This window comes from Macrotis lagotis, chromosome X (assembly GCF_037893015.1).
Source record: "Macrotis lagotis isolate mMagLag1 chromosome X, bilby.v1.9.chrom.fasta, whole genome shotgun sequence".
In the NCBI taxonomy this organism is placed as follows: Eukaryota; Metazoa; Chordata; class Mammalia; order Peramelemorphia; family Peramelidae; genus Macrotis; species Macrotis lagotis.
In genome coordinates this window covers 166,195,654-166,215,975 of record NC_133666.1, presented here as the reverse complement: position 1 = coordinate 166,215,975, position 20,322 = coordinate 166,195,654, and the positions used below count along the sequence as shown (strand labels likewise).

The 20,322-nt window shown below is 33.0% G+C and overlaps 1 protein-coding gene across 3 annotated transcripts in view; it reads left to right on the top strand.

Moving 5' to 3' along the window:
* COMMD10 (COMM domain containing 10) overlaps window positions 1–20,070 on the top strand; it is a 249,214-nt gene extending 229,144 nt beyond the window's left edge. Inside the window, exons 7-8 of one of the 3 annotated variants that reach the window (XM_074200847.1) lie at window positions 18,100–18,159; window positions 18,868–20,070. In XM_074200847.1, coding sequence (XP_074056948.1) covers window positions 18,100–18,146 — 47 coding nt within the window. In that variant the 3' untranslated portion in view covers window positions 18,147–18,159; window positions 18,868–20,070. The remainder of the gene's footprint in view (window positions 1–18,099; window positions 18,160–18,867) is intronic. The other 2 variants (XM_074200848.1, XM_074200846.1) reach the window with 2 other exon arrangements.
* Window positions 20,071–20,322: the final 252 nt, after the last annotated feature.

Here is a 20,322-nt window from a genome sequence, read left to right as displayed (position 1 = left end):
TAAATGATATTTAGGACTTTTTTTCTTCCCTTCACTATATGTACTTACAAAGGAGTGTGTAAAACCTGGATTTTTTTTAACAGAAAGAAACAACTTTGTTCTTCAAATACAAGAGTTAGGCTGTGTAAACCATCTCAAACTGGGCAAGAAAGAAATCCTCTCAGTCCCCTATATATAAAAAAACAACACAAAAAAGCAACAACAAAAACTTGGTTCCTAAAATAATATTATTCCAAACTCTGAAATCTACACAAAATGAAAAAATAAATCAAGTTATAAAAGTAAATCTGGCTTTTCCATCTTCCACTCTGTATTCCAACATCCCAGTATATTTTTGTCTGGCTGATTTCTGGAAAGTTAATAATTTTTACTCTGAAAAATATAACCATGGTTGTTAATACTATTTGAAAAAAAGTGTAGTTAAAATTTTAACTTGCAGAAAGTTAGCCCTCTAAAAAGGTTTGATATACCTCCACTAGAATTTTCCAAAGAGTAGCATGCAGAACTTTCTGGATGCTTTTTGAACATGTTTACAGACTAACTATAAAAGTAAACAAATGAAAGAGGAAATAAACTCATTTTTCATTTCTCTTATGCAGTGAGTAGAATATTAATCTTTGGATTTTCATTTTATAATGGTTTCAGACTAGGTAATGAAAAAAGTGTAAGTTTGGTATTAATGCATGAGAGCAGCTTAGTCAATAAAAGAAATGAGTTTTCTAAGTGAATTCTTGGTTGTAATTGTAGATGTTTAGGGCAGGAGAAATAGAATAAATCTTCCAGTCTGTGTATATTTAGTTAGTGCCATTAGTGAATTTAATGGGTTTTACTAGAAAATGGTAGATTGAAGGTAAATTTGGGAATAGCCACCCAGGCTTATTGTCTGTATATTAACTTATTTAATTACTGAGATTTATTTAGTAGCTTTCCTCTGTAGATTTCAAAATGCTATACAAAGAATTTTCTGTAAGCCTAGAGATAGTTAATCATTTAGGTAATGTTTATTGAATACCTTATATTCTATGCTTAAAAAGCCATGCTAACTGTTCAAAACTGTTGTATTAAGGCCTTGCTTTCAAGGGATATCCATATTACCTTATTTTTTTTAATTGTCATTGAAGAACTGTTCCTATTCTCATGCCTGATTGTGGCATAGAGTCAACCCAAGATTCACTCTGGAATAAGATTTAGAGATAGAAAGGACCCTAACAATCACTTTAGTCTACTCCCCTTTTTATTTTTTTATTTTTTACAAATGGAGAAACAGGTCCAGAGAGGTTAAAAAAATGATTTTGATGAGGTCAGATTGTAAAAACAAAACAAAGCAATTATAAACAAACAAACAAACAAAAAAGACATAAGACTTAAACCTCTGCCACATTTCTCCATACCAGGTTGCCTCAAAATCTTGAAAGAGCTCATGTATGATATGTTAACCAACAATCAAACTATAATATAGCCAAATAAAGAATGACTTACTATCCAAAAATTGGCCTCGCCACTCCTCTCCTTTTATCTCTTTTTCCTCTGTCTTTTCTCCCTTCCTTTCTCACTGAATATTCTACACATCTCAAATTTAACATGTCCACAATTGAACTAATGATTTTTCCCTTTAAACCCATTTCTTTTTGGAATTTCCCTATTTCTATCAGTAAGAACACCATCTTTCTAGTCATCAAATTTCTCGACTTTGGTAACAAGAGCTTTCTTTGCTGGTCTTCAGTAGTTCTGACTTCAGATCCAAAGGAAGCAAGTGCCAGGTCACATCTCTAGTTTGCCTCTGGGAGAATATCTGAAGGGACTGTACTAGAAGCAAGTCCTGTAGACTAGGAGAGGCGCCCACCATTCCAGAGGAACTTTTGCTCTTACCTAACTACTAGTAGTGATTGGTCAGCAGTTGATGATGCTGGTGATAGTGGAAAAGAACCCCTTCTCTGTGAGAGGATTATGATCCACATTGGTGACTGTGAAGCAGGTCTAATGATCTTGGGGGCAATCCTGTTCCCAAAGATTCTTAGAGTCAGGGTCCTGGACAGTTTCTATCTAGATCTGAAAAGAGGTAATAGTTAAGGTGGTGATTGAGGTAGTTCGACTTATCTGGCACAAGCTGCCTTTTTTCTCTCTTTGGGATGTCCTGCTTCTTCAGTTAAATAGACCTGCCTAGTTATTACTCCCTTCTCACCTTGTAGGGGCAGCAAGGTGGCAAGGTGGCAAGGTGGATAAAGCACCAGCCCTGGAGTCAGGAGGACCTGAGTTCAAATGTGGCCTAAGACACTTAATAATTACCTAGCTTTGTGACCTTGAGCACGACAATTAACTCCATTGCCTTGCAAAAAAAAAAATTGTCTTGTGTTTATATTGTTTGTATATGAAAGGCAGAGTAGTATAGTGAATGTGGAGTCAACTTTAAGACAAGTCCGTATTCAGTGGATGAGGTGCTTAATCTCTCAGTGCTTCAGGCAGTGCTTTAAGACTATAAGTTGCCAAGAACGTGCCAACTTGCATTGGTGGAGGAAGTTTTCCCCACTTGAGAGTTCTCTATGCCAACAAAATCAAAGGTCCAGTCTGTTTTACATAGATTTGTTTCTGATGGTAGAATATAAGGTAGGATGGGAACTGTATCATTTTTGTTTTTGTATCTTTAATGACATATGGAGGCTGGCACATAGAAGGCACTTAGTGAATGCTTGTTGACTGGTTGATGATCATGGTATAAATGGATGCTTTGGATCAGAAGAGGGATTTGGTACAATTTTCCAGTGCTACTTTGTAGTGGGGAGGGGGAAGCACAGTAGTGGTATCATCTTTAGATTAAGTGCACATTTATATGCAGAAAAACTCAGCCCACTCTAGTATGGCTTGGCTTTGTATAGATATCAGTAAGTTGCTCTCTCATCAGATAGTGAACCCCTTGTGAACTAGTTCTTTGTTAATTCTATCCATGACTTAATATGACTCCTTGTTCATAGTAGGCACTTATAAAGATTTGTTGAAATAATCAGATGCATCTAAAATATGCTAAATATTTCTTCAGTCATGCCTGAGAGTATTAGTGTCTATTGATATCATTCAAAATAAGCAATCAAGCCTAATAACCTGTGTCTCCACATGTTTACTTTGAAATATTTAGAATTACTTTATCACATTATTATTCTTATTTTCTTTTAAAAAATTTTTCTTTTATTTATTCCAATTACATGTAAAAAGTTTCAACAATAATTTTTTTTTAGATTTTGAGTTCTACATTTTTCTCCTTTCTCCCTTTCTCCCTTCTCTTCACTGTCCTCATGATAGTTTGTAATCTGATATAGGTCATTTACATATAAGGGGTGTGTGTGTGTGTGTGTGTGTGTGTGTGTGTGTGTGTGTGTGTGTGTGTGTGTGTGTGTGTGTGTGTGTGTGTGTGTGTGTGTACTATCATGTTAAACGTATTTCCAGTCATATTGTGAAACAAGAATCACACAAAAGGGAAGATACTGTGTAAAAGAAAAAACATACAAATTTTAAAAACTGAAAAATAGTATGCTTTGGTCTGCATTCAGGCTCCGTAGTTCTTTCTCTGGATGTGGATAGCATTTTCCATCACAAATCTTTCAGAACTGTCTTTGATAGGGGCGGCTAGGTGGAACAGTGGATAGAGCACCAGCCCTGGAGTCAGGAGTACCTGAGTTCAAATCCGACCTCAGACACTTAATAATTACCTAGCTGTGTGGCCTTTGGCAAGCCACTTAACACCATTTGCCTTGCAAAAATCTTAAAAAAAAAACTATCTGTAATCACTGCATTGATGAGAAGAACTAAATCTATCATAGTCGTTCATTACTTGATGTTGTTTGTTAAGGTTGTACAATGATCTCCTAGTTCTGCTGACTTCGCTCAGTTTCAGTTCATGTAAGTCTTAAGTTTTTTTGAAATCTGCCTACTCATGATTTCTTACAGAAGAATATTCTATTGAATTCATTTACCATAGTTTGTTCAGCCATTGCCCTATTGATAGGTATCCCCTCAAATTCCAATTCTTTGCCACTACAAAAAGAACTACTATAAATATTTTTATTCCTATGTCTTTTTTCCCCTTTTTTAATGATCTCTTTGAGTTACAAACCTAGTAGAGGTATTGCTGGATCAACGGCTATGCACCGTTTTATTACCCTCTGAACATAGTTCCAAATTGCTTTCCAGAAGGGTTGGATTAGTTCAAAATTCCACCAATAATGCATTAATGTCCCAGTTTCCCACATTCCCTCCAACATTGATCATTTTCCTTTTCTGTCATGTTAGCCACTCTGATAGGGTATGAAGTAAAATCCCAGAGTTCATATATTTTGACCATTTTTTATCAATTGGGAAATGGCTTGTATTCTTATAAATTTGAATCAGTTCTCTATATGTTTTAGAAATGAGTCCTTTATCAAAAATGCTGACTGTAAAAATTGATTTCCAGTTTCCTGAATTCTTGATCTTGTTTTCGTTGGTTCTGTTTGTTTAAAACCCTTTTAATTTAATGTAATTAAATTATCCCTTTTGAATTTTATAATGTACTCTGTTTCTTCTTTGGTCATAAACTCCTTCCATCTCCACTTTATCACATTATTGCATCTCTTTGGAAGACATTATAGAATTTCAACAAGAACTCATATCTAACTCATTTTTTTTAAAAACAATATGTATATTTGAAATTGTTTTCCAATAAATGAAAACTCTTAACATCTCATTGCGATGATGTCTAAACACTGTTGTCATTAATTTCATTTCTAAGTGTCAAGGAAATGTCTAATATGCAACTTTTTAGAAACATGTGGCAGCACAACAAAGAGAGAATGCCAAACTTAGAGATCAGGAAACATATTGAAATCCAAAGTCTGACCCTCACTGGAGTTGTATGTAATACTTGGTATTCCATTTAACTTCTGTGTGACTTAGTCAGTTCTCTAAGATTTATCTATTTAAGTCAAAGATAAGAAGTTTTCTTATCTGAACTTCCCTATTTGATAAAAAAAAAGTTCCCTTCTGTATTTTAGTGATTTTTTTTTTGTTTTTGTATTATTTCTTTCATGTTCAGTTCTTTGTGATCTTATATGGGATTTTCTTGGCAAAGATCCTGGAGTGGTTTGCCATTTCCTTTTTTAACTCATTTTACAGGTGAGGAAATTGAAGCAATCAGGTTTAAGTGATTTGCACATGGTCACATAGTATACTGTAAGTGTCTGAAGCCAAGTTTGAACTCAGATTTTCCTGACCCCAAAGTCGGCACTCTCTCTGTTCCATTTCAGTGACACTATAATGAATAAAGTTACATGATTCAATTTAAAAATTTTGAGGCATAGGATTGCCAAAGTGAGGATATATTTTGAAGATTCTGGTGTAATTTTGAGAAATTGGAACTGGTTTCCTGGTTACTCAGTTTAATTTTATGCATCAAGTTTTATGAACTGATTCTCTTCTTGTCAGAGTGAAAAATAGGGAGTAAACAACCAGTTGCAAGTTACAAGGATAAACAGTAAATACAAGGATAATTCAATAGGCAAATTCAATCTAAAAATATTATTTTAAATAATAGTCTCCACCTCTTCTTTTGTTGAGCCAACTAATTCATTTTGCTAAAAGCTAGCTTGATCAAAAGATTTGTACTTTACTTTTCTCTTCTTTGAATAGAATAGTTGTTGAGCAGTGAATTTGCTCATTGCACATACTTTACAAATTTTTGTTGAATGAAACTGGACAAAAAGCTAGAATCAAGGAGAAGAAATAAAGGGTGTGTGGCAGTTACTAACCAAATGAAATCACTTGCCTCTGAGCCCCACCTATAAAACAGTAGTATAGTACCTACTTCATGGGGTTAATTTCAGGCTCATGCAAAAGCTTGTATGAAAAGTGTTTTGTAAATTTTAAAGTGCCATATACTGTCATTGCCCTTAATAATTGCTGTTACTATCACAATTACTATTCTTCCTGCAAAGTAATGAATCATTTATGGTAGAATTTAAGGTATCACTGATGGAGGGATATGTATTTTTCTCTTTTTGGTGACCATAATGTCAATCTTGACCACAATCAGGGTAAATTAATTCTCTGCTAAGTACAAGACATTCTCCATATAATGATAAGTAAATGATGTATTACAACAAATTCTGTAACTATCTTGCTGAGTTCACCATTCCAAAGCATCATTCAGTGTTGAGAACACAGTAGAAGCGTAACAAAATTTTACTTATAGATTAATAAATTGAAATTTGACTTTTTTTAAAGCAAATAGTTCAGAAAAGATCCACCACTTTTCCCTCTCACTCTTTCCTTTCACCATAGGTAAGATAAATGAATAGAGAACTGGAAGGAAAGAAGTAAAAAAAAAAGAGAGAGAGAGAAGCAGGAAAAGAAGGGAACACATTTTGTGTGTACAGATATCAAGAGAAATTGTATGCCTGCTCTCTAGGGACACTGAGCACCATGGACAAGGACTTTAGACTTAGATCCATATCTTTTATAAGTAATTCCAAGATTTCTCAGATCAGGATCAGGTCTCAGCCTTTTCCTGAATTAGGCCTAAATGGAATTTCTTTCCACATACTAAATTCAAAGGAGCATGTTTAATAATTTGTCAAATTAAATAATTTGGAAACTGTTACAGAACACCTAGGTTATTTAACATGAATGACTTTTTAAATTTAAGTATTGTCTATCACATTTAGGATTATGACTTTCAAATATATTCTCAAGAAATATAAAAAATGTATTTCTTCTCTCCAAGCAAATAATAACCCAGAAAATATTTTGAAAGCCAGAAAAATAGTTGCTGAGGAGTTTTGTCTAGTTTTGGCAAGTCTGGAGTTGTGTGACTTGAGAGTCATCTTGTGTAATAGAATATTTGGATTATTGCCTTTGAATTCCCAAACATCCCTTCATTCAGATTCTCTTGTTATGACTGTCTTAAATCTTCTAACCAAATAGGATATATACACATTCACTTGTGTTGAAAAGTATTTAAATAGATACTTCAATGGAATTTGGTCTCTATTCTTGAGACCATTTTCTAGAATTTTTTCCTTCAAGTTCTTAAGGGGGGAAAAAAGATCAGAGAGGTTAAAAAGATCAAATGACATTTGGCCCAATTTAGGATATGCTTTTGAGGGTATAAATCAGTCAGTGCAAATTAGCACTGAACTTTAGGTTTAAGGCCTAGAATAAATTAAAATTGGGCTTAAATTATACTGTGCCTAAAATTTTATGTAAGATTAGAAATGTAATCTGTATCACTGTTATTTCTATAAATCAAATGTTTTCATTATAGTTGGAGAAAATAATGTGTTAGAATAAATTAATTTTAGAAAAATAAAAAAATTTAAAAAATCTTTTTGAGAATAACAAAAGAATCAAGAGGTGGATATTATATCTAAATTTGTTTATTTTTTAAAATTCAGCTGATTAGAAAAATACATTTTCTTCCTCTGACCAAAGCCCTATATTTTCATCTATTTTGGAGATGAGAGCCTCAATTTGTAAATTTTATTCTAAATTTTATGTTGTTTAGTCTCTTTTTCTCTAATAATATTATCTTCATAAAGTTTTAAGCTTAATTAAAAATTCATAAAGAAAAAGAGGAGGGGGCGGCTAGGTGACGTAGTGGATAAAGCACTGGCCCTGGAGTCAGGAGTACCTGGGTTCAAATCTGGTCTCAGACACTTAATAATTACCTAGCTGTGTGGCCTTGGGCAAGCCACTTAAATCCCATTTGCCTTGCAAAAACCTAAAAAAAAAATATGAAAAAAAAAAAAGAGAAGTTAGATAACTACAAAAAGCCCAAAATACTGGCTAATATTAGGAAAAAATTTAGTCATTTGATAGGGATTTTTTTCCCAATAGATGTAATTGATATGTTTTATGAACCATTAAAAAAAACACCACCAGCCCATCCCCCATTTAAGGATAATGTCTTCCAGAGTTCTTGTATTATCAAAGAATTTTTAAAAAAAAAATTAAAATTATCTCCTGGGATGTGCTTTGGATATAACATTGATAATGTTTGGTCTGAACTATATCATTAGATACATGTTCTCTAGAGGATAAAAGAAAAAGTAGATTGAAAAGCTTCTTAGCATCAGAGAGCTAGACTTGGAAGAGACTTCTGAGACCATCTAAGCCAGATCCTTTGTTTTAGACAAGTAAGGTGTAAAAGGTGGTATACATGTTCAAAATAAATATATGGACAACTTTATTTTAATATGAAATCAATGAAAGAAATCCTGATTTAAGATGTTGGATCCATCAGAAAATTAAAGCTGGAAAGTGTTAAGCTTTCTCCATTGAGAACAGAGGCTATGTTTACCTGGAAGAAAACCATGAGAGAAGAATGAACAAATTAATATGATCATCATACCTTGCATTCTTCATACAAATCCAATCTGGTTATTTAGTGTGTTTTTTTAATGTTGTTTATAGCCTTTTTGTTAATATTTAAAAAAAATCTTTGTGTAGATTTTCATGAAAAATATTGGTGTGTAGTTTGCTTTCTCTTCTTTGCCTCACCCTATTTACATATCAAGACTATATTTCTAACTTAGAAAGAATTTGGTAGGATTCCTTATTTTTCTGATTTTAAATAGTTGATTGTTCTTTGAATGTCATAGAATTCACTTTTGAATTCATCTGATTCTGGAATTTTTTTATTTGGGTATTGTTTTATTGCTTATATATTTTCTTTTCCTGAGGTTGGGCTAATTTAATTTTCTCTCCTTTGTTCTGTTAGTCTGAATATTTTTATAATATTAATCAATTTAAGTTATCCATGTAGTTAGTTGACAACAATTTATAATAATTCCTTTATTTCCTCTTCATCTGTTGTGAATTATCTTTCATTTATTCTACCAGTAAATTTGCTTTCTTTTCTTTGTTTTAATCAGTATACTTAATAATTTATCTTTCCCACCTCCAAAACAGTATCAGAAGAAAATTTTCTTTATCAATGTATTGTTTCTTTTACTTTTTTAACTTAATTTTTTCCTTAATTTTTCTTTTTTAAACTATTTGTTTTTAACTTTTTTTTTTTTAGTTCTACTTTCTTTTATATCCTATTACAATATGATCAATTTTTGAAAAGAAGGATACAGGATACATGTACGACCAAGAGACAGACACACACACACACACACACACACACACACACACACACACACACACACACACACACACACACACACACACACACACACACACCCTACACCTCTTTCAGTTCCTATACAGAAATTTCTGGATATCCATCAGATCTAACTTTTCTAAAATTCTGTCCAAATCCTTAATTTCTTTCTTATCTTTTTTGTTAAGGACAGGATTTCAAAAGGATACATTAGAATTCCAACTATTATAGATGCTGTCTCTTTCTCCATGTAATTTGATTAACTTTTCCTTTAAGTTCTTAGACGATATGTCATTTGCTGCATATATATATTAAGTCTTAGTATTATTTTATTGTTCATAGTACTTAGCATGAACATAGTTTACCTGCTTATCTCTTACTCATTTCAATTTTTACTATTTCTTGTCTGATACTCCTGCTTTTTTGAGTTATCCTTAAGTATAATGAATTCTGTTCTAGTCTTTTATTTTAACTTTTAGTTGTGAATCATTATGTTTCAACTGTTTCTTGTAAACCAAGTATTGCTAGATTCTTTTTTAATCCATTTGCTGTCCTATTCCAAGAATTCATGCAATTTATGTTTGCAGTTATGATTTTTATTTGCATATTTTCCACATCATATCCTCTTTTTTATTTTTTTACTCCTTTCCCTTTACAAAAAAAAGAAGTAGGTGGTGAAAAAACAGTGTGATCAATGCTAAGGTGGGCTCTAATAGAAACAAACTCTTTTTTTCTCTCACTCAGACCCAAATCACTGATTCTTAACTCTTTTCCTCGCTTTCTTCTTTTCTCCTTTCCTCCCCACCCTTCTCCATTCCTTCCTCCATTCTTTCCTTCTTTTCTTTTTATTTCCTTTTTCTTTCTTTCACCTGTTCTGATACACCCTACAAATACATTTTTTAACTCTCCCCTTCCCAGTTCTACCTTTCATCTTGAGCTCCTCTGCTGTCATTTGCCTGTACATCCATTCCCTGCTTAATTTATTTCCAAATCAAAATCTGTGTGTTAAGTATGAGCTGAACCTCTCATTGCCCAATTAGGAGTAAGGTCCACTTATAAAACCATTTTCAAACAAAGAAAGTCAACTCTAAAGAATTGGGAAAATGTCAGTTATTTATGGGTTAAGCCAAGTTAATATAATAAAAATGACATTTCTACCTAAATTAAATCACCTTTTCAGTATCATACCAATCAAACTACCAAAAATTGACTTTACAGAACTAGGAAAAATTAGTGACAAAATTAATCTGGAGGATGACAAAAAGACAAGAATATCAAGGGAATTAATGAAAAAAAATGCAAAGGGCGGTGGCCAGTCATACTAGATCTAATACTATATTATAAAGCAGCAGTTATCAAAACTGTCTGGTATTGACTAAGAAATAGAGAAGTGGATTAGGGAAATAGATTAGGTATGAAAGAAATGGTAGTAAATGACTATAGTTATTAAATATTAGTTGATAAATCTAAAATCTCTAGCTTCTGGGATAAGAATTCACTATTTGACAAAAACTGGGAAAACCAGAAAATGTATGACAGAAATTAGGCTTAGACCAACATCTCACTTCCTATATCAAAATAAGGTCTAAATGGGTACAGGATTTAGGCATAAAAGGTGATACCATAAACCAAATAGGAGAACAAGAATTAGTTTATCTGCGAGATCTATGATTTGGGAAATGATCTATGATTTGGGAAATCTATAATTTGGGAAACTTTAATATTTCTTTATAGTGATCATTGTATTCTTCTATTTACTTATGTCTCTAGTCTTTGTACGGGAGTTTTCACAATAATAAGAAAGTCATCTGAGATGGCCTCCAAGGTCTTACAGTTTATGATTCTAGAACTATATTTAGTTATTTAGCCTCTGTACCTTATGCAGCTCACAGCCAGAGTTCCCTTTGCCATACCTTATTGCTAGGATTAATTTTTCCTAAAAGACAGAAGAGCTATCCTTGAGACTTGAGTGGTCCCTGTCTTCTTGGACTCAGCTTATTAGTCATCTAATAGGTTTATAATCAAAGGTTTATAATCAAAGAATAGATAGAGAACATTTTTTTTTTTTAGATTTTGCAAGGAAATGTGGTTAAGTGGCTTGCCCAAGGCCACATAGCTAGGTAATTATTAAGTGTCTGAGGCCAAATTTGAACTCAGGTATTCCTGACTCCAGGGCCAGTGCTCTATCCATTGTGCCACCTAGCCACCCCAAGAACATTTTAAAATGCAAAATGAATAATTGTGATTACATTAAAAAAGTGTAGCACAAATAAAATCAGTGCAATCAAGATTAGAAAAAATGCTGAAAGCTGAGAAATAATTTTGATAGCTAGTGTTTCTGATAAATGACTCATTTCTAAAATATAGAGAACTGAGTCAAATTTATAAGAATACATGTCATTCCTTATCTGATAAATGATCAAAGATATGAATAGTCAGTTTTCAGATGGAAAAAATGCTCTAAATCATTATTGATTGAAGAAATGCAAATTAAAACAACTCTGAGGTACCACCTCATACCTATCAGATTAGCTAAAATGCCAAATATTATAATCAATGTTGGAGGGAATGTGGGAAAATACTAATGCACTGTTGGTGGAGTTTTTTACATCCAACCATTCTGGAGAACAATTTGGTACTATGTCTGTCCAAAGGTCTATAAAATTGTGCATAACCTTTGATCTAGCAATACCACTACTATTTCTGTGTCCCAAAAAGATCATTAGAAAAGGGGGGGAAAAACACCAATAAGTACAAAAAATATTTATAACAACTCTTTTTTGAAGTGACAAAGAAATGGCAATTGAGGGGATAGCTGAGCAAATTTTGGTATATGAATGTGAGAAAATACTATTGTTCTTTAAGAAAAGATGAGCAAGTGAATTTCAGAAAAAAACACTTACATGAACCATTGCTGAGTAAAGTGAGCAGAACCAAGAGAATATGGTACACATTAACAACAAACTATGATGGCCTTAGCTCCTTCAGCAATTCAGTGATCAAGAACAATTCTAAAAGGAAGGGGAAAAGCTATCCACATCCAGGCAAAAACCTTTGGAATCTGAATGCAGATCAAAACATATAATTTTCACTTTTTAAAGCTTTTTAAAAATTTTTTCCTTTTCTTATGTTTTCCCCTTTAGTTTTGATTAGTCTTTCATACCTGATTAATGTGGAAATATGTTAACATGATTGTACATGTATAGCTTTTATACATTTTTAGCTTACATCAGAATTTTGTTTTTAATTCAGATTTTTAAATTCTCTCCCTTGACTAGTTTTCCTCATCAATGTCTCCTTTTTTGTAGAAAATACATTTTCTTCTATTTTTTCAACTTTTTAGTTTTGTTCTAACATTTATTTTTTCATAAAGTTTTTGACTTCTATTTATTCCATTCCAGTTTCCAGAAAGTCCATTATTGAGTTAAGATGTACTGCCTTCTTTTCTAAGTTACTTATTTTCCTTGCAGTTCTTTTTTCCCCCCAGAATTCTTATTTCACTTATGTTTTCATTTCTTATGTTTTGCTTCATTTCTTCCAGATACTCTTGAGGGTCTTATGGCCTAGACATTTTCCCTTCTGAATCTACTTCTAGTTCCTATAAAGTTATTGTGTTCTTCTGGATTTGTATCTTGGGAATCTCTGGGACCTTAATATTTCTTTATAGTGGTCATTGTATTCTTCTATTTACTTATGTCTCTAGTCTTTGTATGGGAGTTTCTCACAACAATAAGAAAGTCATCTGAGATGGCCTCCAAGGTCTTGCAGTTTATGATTCTAGAACTGTATTTAGTCATTTAGCCTCTGTACCTTATGCAGCTCACAACCAGAGTTCCCTTTGCCATACTTTATTGCTAGGATTAATTTTTTCCTAAAGGGCAGAAGAGTTATCCTTGAGACTTGAGTGGTCCCTGTCTTCTTGGATTCAGCTTATCAGTCATCTAAAGGCATGAAAAATTAAGTCTAGCTTGGAGGATTTCTGGGGACTACACGAGTTACCATTCCCTACTCTGCTGACAGGATGCTTTTCCACTCAAAATTAGTGTAGTAGAGAGAGTATTTGCAGAGAAGCTAAGTATTACTATATCCTTGTTACATATCTTTACTATGTTAGAGCAAAACAAACCCCCATTTGTTAACTAATCAGTGACTTGCAAGTACATCATTTTGAATAAGGTTGAATAGGGTTCTGGTATTAAACCTGCTTGTAGTTATAGATTCACAAGACTATGTCTTTTGGTAGAGAAATCTCTTAGACCTGGAGTTACTCAATGTAGTGTAATTATAGGCACCATATCTATCCCATCTTCTTGGAAATTTTTGGCTACCTTTAATTATGGAATTATGCATCAAGATGAATTCTGTAAACATTATGAGTTGGTTTGGGGTTTTTTAAAAAGCAACATTTTATGTTGAACAAATAGAAGATGCTCAATAAATATTAATAAATTATTAATTGAAAGTTGGAACCCTGAAGTAACTATTTCACATAAAGTTTCACTACTTCTCTCTCCTATTCTCTCCACTAACTTAAAGACAGAAAATAACAAGCTGGGTGTATGAGATCTCAAGGGAAATAAAGAGAAACAGAAGAAAAGAGAAGAATGGGGTTGGATGTATATTTTGGTATATGAAAGTTTGGATAAATAGGAGACCTACACTCCAGAGAGACCAGAGTTTCATTTATTAATATCACAAAGGCAGGAATGTACACCTACTTGCACAGACACCTACTCATTCCTCTTCTTACATGATTTTCTTAAATCCTCTCAGACCAGGATGAGATCTTGGTTTTCTTTCTTGTGCTTTTAACTAAATATGTTCTCAAAATAGCATACCACTATATATAAATGATTTTGTTCACAGTTATATTAAAACATCCTTACTTTAACTTTGATAGGTCAATATCATTGGATGGCATTGATGGATACCAGTGAAGCACTTGGACTATCCAGCTGTCATCAATCATTCTCACTCCACAGCCAACTTACCTCCTTTTCTATAGTACATGTCTTTGATGATTTCTTTTTCTCCACTTCTGTTGCCCAAGTCACTTGTTATAATACACTGTAGATTATTTACACCTATGATGCATCTTTCCTTTGCCCTTTTTGTGACCTGCAATTTTGATTCTTTTAAAATTCTGGTGTTCTGTGTTTCTGAGCCATATAATATCCCTTAGAGAATATTGGTATTAAAAAATGTACTTTTTGGCAATAAGCAGCTTGGGATCATTGAAAGTCTTCCACAATTTCTCAAACACAGTCCAACGCATTCTTCTCCTGTCTAACTCTAGGCCTAGCTCATTGTCCATTTAAAGTTGTTTAGTTCTACTCCATTTTCATAGTAGTTTTATTTAATCATTTACTACCTTAAAACCAAGACAGAAGTCATTTCACTTTTTTTTCTTTATATAGTTTTGAATAAGATGAAAACTCAAGATTAGGGGTAAATTTCCTGTTAAGTTTTGCTCAAGGTGGTCATACTATTAGCTCAACTCTTCGTTGAGAAAATGTGTGAGATTATACCTTGTATGGTTTTTACTCTAGAATTAACTAGGTTACCAACTGGGGACAAGCCCTCTTTTCTGTTTTGTTTATCTTCATTCCTGACTCTTGTCCAAGATGGGAAGTGGAATAAAGTAGAGTCCCTGTTCTCAGGGCCTAAGACGACCCATCTTCCTCCTGTTACTATTGAGGAACTAGTGTTTGTTACATGTTTGTCAAGCTTTTGTCTTTGGGGTTAATGACTACAAAATAATTGTGACTATTAAAAGGCTAAGTTCTATAATGTCAACTAAGAAGGACAGTTGCAGATGAATTGGTCTCTTTGGGAAACAATTTTTCTCTTAAAGAAAGCTTTACAAGGATGAGACTTTTCATCAGGCATGCAATCCACTAATATTAAGGATTAAATACATTGTTATCTGGATGAAAATGAAACAGTACTGAACTTGTTCCTGTGAGTTTGGGATTAATGAAGTGGAACAGTTTCTGTACACAACCCTAATTGACTTTTTGGGGAAAGTGTCATTGAAATAGAAAGCGATAACTTAGAATTATAGTAATATTAACTTAAAGAAGCTAAAACCGACAGAGATTAGAAGGTGAATATTGGAAATAAGCAAAGAAAAAAGCTGGAAATGTCAGGAAAATAGTATAGGATATTCAAAAAAAGGAAAACAAATATATTTCAAAATGTCTGTTTGGTACTTTTCAACTATTTGTAACAATGATGTAAGAGAATATAGAATTTGGAATCAAAATTCCTGCATTTAACTAAGCAAATCATTGTTTTTATGACCTTAACCAAGTTACTTCACTTCTGAAAGGAACACTAAGACTGACTTATAAACCTAAATGAATTAATCAGGATTCAAGATCTAGTTCTGATATAAGGCTTAAAACTGTAAGCCTCATCTGAAAGAGATATAGTTAAATTAGTCACTGCTTACGTTGTAGGCTTAGTTGTAAGAAAGAGTTTTATAACTGTAAAGTACCAAATAAATGCATGTTATTATTATTATAAGTATGACACTTATAAAGGGTATGGCACCCAACTCTAAGTTCTTTCTTTTCCTAGGTTGATTTTGACCCACCCACTCTAATCTACACATATTTTGACAGGTTTAATGAGTTCCCCAGAGGTGGCTTCATGATTGACATGCTGCTTTACAACTTACTCTCAGGGTAATTTTGATGAAAGAAGATATATTCTTAGTTACTACAGTGGCTTTTGAGTTCCTACCAGTGTTTCTCATTTACACAAATCAATCATAAGAATATCATTAACTCTTAAATAAGAAAGATTTACTAAAAAAAAGGCAGATGCAAATATTCTCATAATACCATATTGCTATATAGGATGCAACTTCAGAAATTTAAAAAAAAATCCACCTTCAAAAATCCACCATACAATATAATTGGAAGTAGAGAGGCACAAACTTAAAGAAATCTAGCACTTGAGTTATGTGAGGAGGATAATCTCCTGGAGCAACTCAAAATTCTAAATGCATGGATGGATGTCTGTGATCTTTTTCAGAAACAATCTACACCATATGTCTGTGGTTGGATAAGAATGCTCATTTTCTAAGCCTCCAGTTCTTCTGGATGAAGCTGGCTACCCTCATGTTGTTGAAGCAGGATTCAACTTTTGACTAACTACAGCCTTAAGCCTAAGATCTATATTATAGAGGTTCTCTAGTCTACTCCCCTTAGGTGCTTGTAAGATGTGACAGTATTTCAGTAAAAAATATTTACCTTTAATATTGGATCTGCAAAGATACTTTGGTCTTTCTGTCTTATAGACATTAAGGAGTTTTCATTTCTCTAGCCAGAAAGAGTAGTTAAAACATAGGTAAATCTTTGAGGAGCTTTCCTGTCTTTCAAGCTGTGGAAGATACTAAAGACCAACCAACCTTTTTTTTTTTTTTTCCTAGCCATCTCTTCACAGAGAGCAGAGAATTTTCCTTTTCTTAATTTCCTTTCAAATCAACAGAGACCTCTCCCAATCAGATCAGTACATCCACAAAAGAAACTCTTTTCATTTAATTTCAACTCTGGCAGCTCTTCAGTTCCATGGTCTTCTTTCTTTCTTCCCTTCTCTAGCCTCTGAAATCTTGGTATCTAACAGCACTTTCTCTTATTAGATTTTCTTGTCTCCTATCCTTCTTTACTCAATTTTCTCATTTGCTGATTCCTAATCTTCTGATCTGGATTTGAGTGGTGAACCATCTCATTCCACATTTCTAGGGGACAGATAGTTAGTATGAAGTTTTTTTGCTAATCCCCAAACATTTCTCTGAATCAATGTAACCCTTACTATTACAGCCATGTCTTTCAGAATTCTGAAAATGGTCATTTTCAAATTAAGTGCTAGGAAAAAATAAAGCCATTTACATCACTCAGTACCTTTCTCTCTGAAGAGCTGTTCTTTCTCAGCTCATCTCAGAACTTTTATTTGAGGAGCTGTCTTTCTCTTGAGTTTTCTCAGCACAGCCTGTGTTTCTCTTCATGGTTCTTTTCTCGGTTTCACACAAAATGTCCTTTTCCTTTCTTGTTATCAAATAAAATATCCACATAAGAAAGGCGCAGTGCCTTACATAAATACTAAGATTTTTAGAATTGACTGAGATCTAGCTATGGGCTACAGGCTGCATAGTCCAACATTCTGTGTACCTTTCCCACGGAGGCTTTTACTGTTCATTTTAATTCCCAGAAGACATTGCATCAAATTTAAATGTTTAATGAGTCAACAACCAGTTCGGACTAGCGACTCCCTGTTTTTCATAAGTAACTAAGACTGTGTTTATAATATAACTCTTTCTTTGATATTATAATAATGCGAACGATATATTACTCAGCATTTGTAGTATTTCTAATAGATTTTATAAAATGTGTGTATGCACATATAATATGTTTTAGAAGGGCAAGACAAGTCCCAGCCTTGAAATTGTGCTGTTAATCATTCACTTTTGCCAAGTCTGAATGTAGCAATCTTAGGATATTAAAATTGTTAACTGTTAGAATAATACTAGGAGGTATTAGGTCTATGCTAGCATATTGCATTAATGGCTCCATGAGTTCAATCAGATACACTGCCTCTAGTGACTTTGGGTAATGGTATTTAGTAGATCTCAAATGGACTGCTGAGAAAGATGAAATATAATCCTGTGTATTATCTTTGAGTTGGAAAAAAATGGTAACAAAATTATTGTCTTGCTGGTATCTATGTTATTAACCTTTGTGTAGTTACTTTATAGTACAAATGCAACTATAGATTTTCACTCATGCTAAAAGCAGAATGTATCTTAGGAACATCTAAGAATGTTGAGGTTGAATAGAGCAGAAAAAATATTCTTTTAAAATTATTCAGTTGGATGATAATGTTAAGATACATTCTGAAGATAGCTATAAAGAAAAATTGTAGTTTGTAGACTAAACTTGCTTTTTGTTTTTGTATTTTTGCAGAATTTGGAGAAAGTTTGCGTGGAATTCAACCACAAGGAATTGTTTGAGTTCTATAACAAGGTCTGTAGTTTTTAAACTTTTGATATATAGTTATTCTAAGTTTCCTTCACTCTGTAAATTTGTGTTTTTAAATACTCAATCATGAAATGGTGTGAACTTAACTTTCCTTGTAAACACCTTCTGTTTCACAGTGGGAAATGCTGCCTAAATGAATAAAATCTGACAAAAGCAGGAAGAAGATGGAAGTGGTTTTAATTAAAGTACTGGGATTGTTAATCCACATGTAAAGCATTAACAGTCCTTCTGATCCCTTGTATATAGGTAATGTTGAAATAGTCTTATTTCAGTGCTGAGAATGGAGGAGTGATATAGGAGTCAAGATGAAGATTCAGTTTTGAACATATTTAGTGTTATTTAAAAAATACTGATTTTTAAAATCTAACAATAAATGTTACCTCCCTACCCCCCTTTTTAAGCCTTGTTATCATGCAGTAATAATTTACCAGAAAAACAGCTGGACATTAAAACCAGTAGCATTTAGGCAGCCTTTTTAAAATTGAATAGTTAGGTTGCACTACTGAATTCTGAAATCTTCCATAAAAACAAAATATATTCATGAGTAGTAGGTTTTTTTTTTATTGCTTTGTGAATGGATTTCATATGCATGGTTGTTGACATAGTTCTTTCTGTTCTATTTGCATGTTTCTAAACAAGGCTTCACATGATTTTTTTACCCCCTCTTCTTTTTCTCCTTTTTCTTGTAAATAGCTAGAGACCATGCAAGCACAGCTGGATTCCCTTATGTGATGTTTTCGAAGACTGGTTTTTCCATCGCACTCCTGCCACCTCATTATTTTGTATTGAAGATAGATTGCCAAACTGTGTTTTCTGAAGGACTCAATGACTTTCTTCCTGTAAAATTATATGGCTTATCTCCTCTTAGACAAGTAACATTAGCCAATGAAAATTGTTAAGAGTACTGCAGTTCTGATTAACTTTCCTTGTTTTTTTTTTGAGGCAATAACCATTGTTAATAACACTTTTATTAAAAAGAAAACAAAAAATAATTACATATTGTTTTACTATTGTTTTACTGTTCTATTTTTTATTGCCTAAATTATTTACTTTTTATATTCTTGATGACGTCTTATAATCTTTGTGACACAAAAGATAAAATTTATAGTGTAGATATTAGCAGAATATAAAACTTAAGTAGTTATAGTAGCAATAATAGAAGCTAAGCACCACACATACAAGTACTGATGTTGTTATAATCCTTATACATAATAAAAATTCATATAATTAAAAAATAATTGTAGAAAGAAATTTAACATACTAAAATATTATAAGAGAGTAGTAGTATCTAATTTTAGATACTATCAGGTTTCGGGGGGGGGGGTTGGTTTCTTTCTTTATTTTTTGGCCAGATATAATGTCTACTATTCATTCATTCAGTCAGTCATCTTAGTTTTTTCTGCATACCCAGACAAGAGATGATGATGATAATGATGATGATGTTTGTCCTTCATTCTCAAAGATCATGACATTAGGGCAAGTGATGCCATGACAAGCACATGGATTGGGTTTGAGTCTGGAGTGCTGTGCTCAGTCACCAGCCTCACTTTCTCCTCCAGAACCACTTGATCCAGTGGCCAGATATGAATGAAGACAACTGGAGATGGCCTTGGATAAGGCAATCAAGGTTAAGAGGTTTGGCCAAGATCACACAGCTAGTAAGGGTCAAGTGTCTGAGGCTGGGTTTGAACTTCCATCTTGACCCCCAAGGCCAGCACTCTATACACTGTGCCACCTAGCTGCTGTCTGCCACCAGAGATAAAAGAAATGCAAAAGACAATCCCTGCCCTCACAGAATTCATAGCCTAATGAACTGTATCTTTATATTATAAATCAATTTTCAAAAATAAGTAGCATGAGAGGACTCAGAGTAGATTACTTAGAAAATTTACATATAAATAACTAATTTACTTATATAATGCTAATTAACTTAAGTAATGTTAGCATTTGAATAAGTATCACTTAGTTTTTCTACTGTAGCTGCTTTTTCCAATTCTTCTGTTAGCTTAGTCATTATAATATTTTATTATGAGAACTAGTTGAACTGAAGTTCACAATGACTTAATTTACTTCAGGTATCTGTGAAATGCATGAATAAATGAATGAATGAAAATAATTTTAGCACTGTACTTAGTTACAGCAGCATTA